This window comes from Vespa velutina, chromosome 2, assembly GCF_912470025.1.
Source record: "Vespa velutina chromosome 2, iVesVel2.1, whole genome shotgun sequence".
NCBI lineage: Eukaryota > Metazoa > Arthropoda > Insecta > Hymenoptera > Vespidae > Vespa > Vespa velutina.
The window spans coordinates 17,082,787-17,090,286 of NC_062189.1; the positions used below are offsets into that span (position 1 = coordinate 17,082,787).

The following is a 7,500-nucleotide window of genomic DNA, read 5'->3' on the forward strand; positions in this document are numbered from 1 at the left end:
GCTCTAAATAATATTATCTTAAATACAAGTGTGGTAGAAATTATTTTCTAGCCTTATGTCTCATTTATACTCAAAGTCAAATGCAATCAATGAGAATGAAAAACTAATTATTATACAATATGAAAATAAAGGAGGAGTAAATTTTTTTGATTAGTTATCATTTATTCACTGTTAATAGAAAAACTAATCATTGTCTCATAAGAATTTTTTTGGAATTAAAATTATTCATTTTGTATAAATGACACCTATTTAAAGTGCATGGGGTATAGTACATATCAAGTGTACAATTAGATATTATTTTGAGGTGTGCACAACTAAATTAATAAAGACGAAATATGTGTGATAGATGTAGAACACTTCATGATTTAGTGAAAATGTTTATATATGCATTTTTATTTCAGAAATACCAACAACTAAGGAAGGTCCATCTTTGGATGAAATAGTATTGGATGTAGATTCGCAAATGTTTGATGAATTCTTAGAGAATTGAAAATTCACTAAGACTTTATCAATAAGATTTCTTTTTCCATTCTTTTCTTTTTTACTCAATTAAATGCATTATATTATTTATTTGTCTTATTAATTATTATATAACTATTTGTTTTTTTAGAAAGGAGTAATATTTGTTTTTATTATTATTATATATGTATATATATCTGCATTAGTATGTATATGTGACAATTAAATTGACTGTGACATTGCATCTTATTAATCACTTGCACTGGAAAGACGTGCTACGCACGTCGATATGTGTTTGTCTCCAAATAATCAACGACGTATTGTACACGTCGATATAACGGAAATAAAAAAAAAACGTGTATAGCACGTCGACTCAGATCTTTGTCGGAGTACAATCTCGAAGTGTACCGCGTAACGTGGAGTTATCGATATAGCTTCTCAAATAGATATACGTAGTTTAAAATTCCTACAATTTACAATACATTTTCTTATACGCTAGTTAAATCAAATAATACATTTATTTTATATTAATAATTTCAACCAATATTGTAAAATGAAGAGCGACAATAGTAAACTTAGTGATATTATTTTGACAAATACAAAAAGAAAACGATTAATTAAAATAAATAGTGAAGATAGTATTAGCGATTGTGATTCTCATAAAATTTTTTTTCCATTTCGAAAGCGATGTAAAATCATATTTGATGACAAGGAAAAAATTAGAAATGAAAATTGTGAAATTAATTTTACATCTAAGGAATGACGCTGAAAATAAAAAAAGAATATGAATATATTCATGAAATTTTGAGGTAAATATACTATAGTCCGTTTAATGAGTCGAGTCAATACAAATAAACAAACACGCGTAATCGAGATAGGAGCGTATTTATTAACTTTCAGATCTTGCACCACTTTTGGATGGAATTCTCGTAATGAAATAATTGCCGCAAAAGTTTTGTAATGACTTATGTATTTTCGTTCCTGAATATTACAAATGACTATCGCTTGACCAGCCAATAGCTGATGTCCATCACATCTATCACGTGCTGAGCACGCAAATGTTTTGTTTATTTCTACCGACTCGACTCGTAGAATGAAATTTAATAGGACATATCTGTGTAAAATTATTTGTATAAGACTCTACGGAGATTTCAAGTAACGCTAGTTACGCTGGTACGTGCATATATGAAATAATTGCCAGTGCAAATGATTAAATAAATAAATAAAATAATATTAACACGTTCCGTGCCGTGTGGGACGTTGCGCTAAATTAGTTAAACAGGAACGTCTTAAATTAGTTCATAGTCAATATTATATATAAATAAATGTTATACGGATATATAAATATTTTCAGGAACGATGTAAAATAATAAACAACATGAAATTTATTTTACTATATTATGTAATGAAGCATGTATAATATTAATTCAATAATATTTTATAAATATATATTATATTAAAAAACATGTATTTGCGAAAAAATAATATTATTAGTTTTTAATAATTTGATTATTATAAAAAATATATTATGTTTAATTTATGAATAATCTTATAATTCGAAGAAATACAATTAGCGTTGCCTGTATGTACTTTTATGAACTTACATCATTGAACCATCGGTAATATATTTATTTTTGATAACGAATTATATTACGTATTATGAGGCAAACATTTTAATAGTAATATTTATTGTAGTTATGTACAAGCGATTCCAGATGGCACTTCTTTCTCATATGTGTATATCAAGATATAATATGACGCCATACAAGCTTTTCATTCTGGTTAAATGTACCGATAAAGTCGGATGAAATCAAGTTTTTATAAGATATAAATAAATTGAGATAAATATAGGTATGTGAAGTTTAAGTATTTTTTTTTTTATGTAAATTTAGTTTCTTTTCTTTTAAATCCATATTTTATTAAATACAAACAAACAATGATAAATCAGTGTTTATTCATTTACAATTTTAATTCTGCAGTTAGAAAAAAATTTTATTTATGTTTTTTTGATATTAGTGAATAATGTCATTATGAATAATAAATATATGTATATACGTTTTGATAAATTAAATAATAAACATTCCTTTGAAAAAAAGAATAAAGTTTGTATTTAATTGAAATTATTTGAGGTTATGTTAATTGATAAAACTACATCAATATATACATCAAATTATTATCCTTTATGTTTAACATTTCTAATTTTAGATACTAAATCAATGTAAAATATGTTAAACCGCATAAAAAAGAAGGATTATTATTATGATAAATTACACAGAGGTTTTGTTAATGTATGTATGGCGGCAACAGTAATAACTGGAACACTTGTGTTATATTCAGCGTATCTCTTTTTTACACGTACTGTACCAGAAAATAGATTACAAATGGAAAAAAAAGAAAGAGACCTTTTAAGTGAAGGAATGGACTTAGAAGACACTGTATCTACATAATATTAAAATATGATTAAAATGTAGACAATCAAGGAAAGTGTTACTTTTGTAGTTTAGGCACCGTCCACTTTAAGTCCTCTTTTTTCTGCAGAAATAAAAAATAGGATATGAAATATATTTGTTATCGTTGGAATATTTGTAAAACTAAAGAATTTTTAGGTGACTTGTAGATTAGTGCCATATATTTTTTAAGTATTCAAACAAAAGATATTGCTTGTACCAATTTCATGCAATAATAATTTTCAAAAGTATATTTCATAATGTAATCTAATAATAATAAAATGATTGAAACTTTAACTCTCTTAAATTGAAATGTATAAACCCTTAAATATTTATTTATATGTATATAAAAAAAAAAAAAAAAAAGAAAAAAATTCCTTCATAAAAATATTTTTATCTACACTTCATATAGTTTTAATTAGAATTTTTTTCTCTATTATATAATAAAAAATTATAAAAATATAAATAAATATTATATTTAGAAGATCAGACAAAATATTACTATGTAGGAAATATAAATGACCGTAATAATTAAAATGTTGTTATAAAATTTGTATATTAAATAAACATTTTATATCTAATATATACATTTGAAGCTACTTGTAGTGATACATTTACAAAATATATGTTCAAAAGTACCAGAAATGTGTGTTCATGTGTTTTCATTTACTACAGTAGAGAACTGCATTAATTACAATTTGAAGTGATGAAGATGATACTTCTCATTAGGACGCAACCCAAAATAATATTTTTTGAATACAGAGTACAGCACGTATCTCTAAACATCTTATGTACAATGCTTGTATTCTGCGTAATAGACACATTTTGTACTCAGATTCTTGACTATGTTAATTGTACGCATTTTATAAAATTGTACTTTGAAAAAACATTCATACAATATACATGTCCATACCAAATTAAAAAAAATTTCCATCCATTTGTGTTTATATATATATATAAATATATATATACATATACATATATATATATATATATATATATATATATTTATATATATGTATATGCTATTTACATATGATTAAAGAGTTAATCATTATAAGTCGAAATGCATTACATCAAAATTTTTTATAAAGTAAGGAATTTATACAATTACTGTAATTACACAGAATTGTAAGAAATTTATGACTTATAATGATTTTCTCTTATTTATTTATGCTTTTATTTTTTTTTTTTTTCTTTTTTTATAGAAATATCATTCTTAAAGCATTGTCCTATACTTAACTCTTATATATTATATTAGGCAAACATTTTAGCTTCTTTCTTAAGAATATAATTGTGTGTCTATAATGTACCGTTTAACAAATATTTACAAGAGTCATATTAATAATATTACAAGAAATGAAATAATGGCTTACTTAATCTGACTTTTGTAGAATTCTCTCTTAATATTTTTAAGATTATAAAAATGATCATTTATTTTTTTTTTTTTTTTGCTTTTTTCTTTTTCTTTTTAATAAATTTCCTTCCAATTCTGCAAACTCTTATCCGGTTCGTAGAAATGAAATTGTAATTGAATTACATGATTCTTTTCTCTCCTATTACAACCTAAATTAAGTATTTACAAAATGAGTCTTGTTATATTGCAGATAATCAAATATTTATCATTTTATATTGAATCGAATACTTGCACAAACCCTCTGCAGCCCATAAATTACTTTAACTCAAGTTTTATATAAAATCAAATGCAAAAGGAAATAATTTATGAGCTATTAGATGTAGGATTAGAATTTGACATTGATTCTATGCGCATAGAATCGATCCTGGCTACTATTTTTAATGCAGGTCCTAATTTAATACTCATGGCAGACATCAAATGATCTTCCTTTAACAACATAAGAGCTTGTCCATCGATTTCTTGAATAGCAAAGTCTTCTGCATAATCAGCACAACCTGGCAAACCACGTATGAATTCGCACACTTCTCCTACCTACAAAAAATAAAAGAGAAAAAAAAATAGTATATTTCAATTAACTTATTAAATTTATATTAGGTAAAATAAATATATGTATTAGGAGATAATTTTGTTTAAATTATTTGCTTAGAACACGGTACTGTATGGAAATAAAATATGTAAGATAATCGTTGCACAATAGGAAAAAAAAAGTTGAATAATTATATTAATAAAAATACAAGTTCTATATACGTACCGTCCATTTCACAGGATTCACTTTTGGAATTGAATCATCTACCGTGGAAGTAGTTGTTGTTGTTGTTGTCGTTGATAACAATGATTTATCTTCACCATTTTTCTTATTATTTTCTACATCAATAGTTTTAGTTTCAATTTCCATTTCCGTCCATTGTTTTTCCATTATATCTCGTTCACGTGATTCACGCTTTTTACTATAAATTTTGTATAAAAAAATAATTTCAAATCAATTTACAAACTTCACATAGAACACATAATCATATAAAAATAATATATTGTGCTAACCTTTTTGCACAAATAGCAGAACAAAAACGTTTATCCTTTTTAAATTTAATACTTTGTTCATCAATCATATTACCACAACTTTCACATTTTCCAACTTGAGCATTGTTCCCATCTTCATCTACGTTGTAATTCGGAGCGTGTTTTTTTCCTAGTTTTAAAATATTAATATGAATTATTATATTACGAGTTAAAAAAAAAAAAATAGAGAAAAAAAATATAATTAAATTAGTCATACTTGGCGGTTCTTCGTGATTATCTTTTTCAGAGGAATTGTTACGATTTAAAATATTTGTTGCATCTTGACCCATTGTATTATTTAGGGATGTTCGATTAACTGCAAATGGTTCAGACGCTATAAACAAAAATATATGATTAATTAAATATATATGTGTGTATTTATAAAATATATTTTATGCATATTACATATATATATATATATATACATATATATATATACCTTCTTGTATAACAAATCCTTCAATCACATGTGTAAGGACCTGAGGTTTAACCATCGCCTTAGGAGGTGCATGTTTACTACTTGCTGTGAGAGGAACAGATACAGAAACATTCGTTGATTCTTCATTAGCTGCTCCATTGGTAATAGAATTGACTGTATTAGCGAGTCCAGCTAAAGGATTATTGCATGTCTTCTCATCTGTTTTTGAAGTATTATTTTCCTCTTCTTTTACTTGACCTTTCGAATGATCGGCTTCTATATAGAAAAAGAAAGAAAAAATATTGACGAATATGTATTGTATTTATATATATATATATAATCCTATTTAATCAATCACATACCTGATACATCTGGCTGGGATACCGATATCTCTTCCGAAGTAATTGATACAGTCTCTTCTTTTTTTCCGGATTTAACATTATCATCATTAGCAGCAGGAAGATTTGTCGATGGCAGAATTATTGAACAGTCAGCTTGATGATTACGATCGGGTGATGTTATCATCATTGTAGTGTTATTAGGATCATGAGGTTGTTGTTCAGTCGGTCGATTTACTATTGGTACAGATTGAACTTGCGATGCTCCACTTACTATTTGATTGCCTATTATCGTCGGATTTATAGTCTGAAAAAAGAGGAAAAAAAAAAACAAATACTTTCAAGAGACGTTGCATGATTTACAATGACATAACTTTTCTTAACTACATAAATACTTTATATAAAGTTTTATCTCTAATACAATATTACAATATATTCGTAGCAGTGGGGTATACATTACATGATAATAGTTTTGTACCGATAATGGAAGCTGTTGTACAGCAGACATAGGAGGTTGCTGTACTTGGTTTATTTGTGATGTAGCAGCAACACCAACTCCTACACTTCCTACTGATACTACAGGCATAATAGGTCTTGGTTCACTACCTAAGACTACCCCAGGTTGCTGCTGTTGTTGTAGGGTCATACCTGCTATATAATAATAAAATGTATGCATTTGATGAATTGTTAAAAAGAATTATTTATATCTCTTACCTACATTTATCATCAAAGAATATTTCTTACCCATTATAGGTTTAGGTTGAATTTGTTGTTGAGATGATTGTACTTGTTGTTGATACTGTTGTTGTAATTGCTGCTGCTGTTGTTGTTGCTGAGGATGTTGCTTTTGTTGAATGAAAACTTGTTGGTGCTGTTGTTGCATTGCCTGTTGTGTTTGTTGTTGTTGTTGTTGTTGTTGCTGTTGCTGCTGCTGCTGTTGTTGTTGTTGTTGCTGTTGCTGCTGCTGTTGCTGTTGTTGTTGTTGAGGCGACTGCATTGGTTTACCACGTCCTTTACTTCCGCTCCCACTCACTTTACCACTCTAGAGAGGAAAGAAAGTGAACAATATATTATATCGGCATTATGAGTTAAAAGATTATATAATGCTGAAGCACAGCTTACAATACATTATGACACATTTACACCACTTAAAAAATTTCTTAAATGATGTAAATGTTAATCATAGTAACCTGTGCGTGTACCGTGACTTGTACTTCATGAACAGTTTGTGTAGAAACAGAACTTGCAGCTCGTATATTGACAGTTTGCAGCGAGGATGGTAAAATGCTAAGTGGCCGCTGTCCGCCTGTGCTCTGCTTGCTTTTCATCGCCTGATATTGTTGTATGTCCATTACTTTCGCTTTC

General features: G+C 27.1%; 2 protein-coding genes and 1 long non-coding RNA gene across 16 annotated transcripts in view; 2 read left to right on the forward strand and 1 right to left on the reverse strand.

Annotated features, from left to right (window-relative positions):
* Positions 1 to 701, forward strand: part of LOC124957789 (dysbindin protein homolog) — a 2,790-nt gene extending 2,089 nt beyond the window's left edge. For all 3 annotated transcript variants that reach the window (XM_047515114.1, XM_047515113.1, XM_047515115.1), the window contains one exon: positions 402 to 701. In XM_047515114.1, coding sequence (XP_047371070.1) covers positions 402 to 490 — 89 coding nt within the window. In that variant the 3' untranslated portion in view covers positions 491 to 701. The remainder of the gene's footprint in view (positions 1 to 401) is intronic.
* A 1,189-nt stretch (positions 702 to 1,890) lies between these two features.
* LOC124957790 lies at positions 1,891 to 3,203 on the forward strand. 2 transcript variants are annotated; one of them, XR_007103736.1, is made up of 3 exons: positions 2,064 to 2,078; positions 2,155 to 2,310; positions 2,665 to 3,203. It is a non-coding gene; the product is annotated as an uncharacterized LOC124957790 (long non-coding RNA). The 2 variants fall into 2 exon arrangements; XR_007103735.1 differs by having other exon boundaries at positions 1,891 to 2,310.
* An 874-nt stretch (positions 3,204 to 4,077) lies between these two features.
* The window catches only part of LOC124957786 (polyhomeotic-proximal chromatin protein-like), an 8,427-nt gene continuing 5,004 nt past the window's right edge, over positions 4,078 to 7,500 (reverse strand). For 5 of the 11 annotated variants that reach the window (XM_047515100.1, XM_047515104.1, XM_047515098.1 and 2 more), the window contains exons 6-14: positions 7,326 to 7,500; positions 6,880 to 7,177; positions 6,596 to 6,786; positions 6,160 to 6,442; positions 5,819 to 6,073; positions 5,597 to 5,713; positions 5,362 to 5,509; positions 5,075 to 5,270; positions 4,078 to 4,854 (exon numbers count right to left, since the gene is read on the reverse strand). The exon at positions 7,326 to 7,500 is cut by the window's right edge and continues 55 nt beyond it. In XM_047515100.1, the coding sequence (XP_047371056.1) occupies positions 4,627 to 4,854; positions 5,075 to 5,270; positions 5,362 to 5,509; positions 5,597 to 5,713; positions 5,819 to 6,073; positions 6,160 to 6,442; positions 6,596 to 6,786; positions 6,880 to 7,177; positions 7,326 to 7,500 (1,891 nt within the window). In that variant the 3' untranslated portion in view covers positions 4,078 to 4,626. The remainder of the gene's footprint in view (positions 4,855 to 5,074; positions 5,271 to 5,361; positions 5,510 to 5,596; positions 5,714 to 5,818; positions 6,074 to 6,159; positions 6,443 to 6,595; positions 6,787 to 6,879; positions 7,178 to 7,325) is intronic. The other 6 variants (XM_047515107.1, XM_047515105.1, XM_047515109.1 and 3 more) reach the window with 5 other exon arrangements.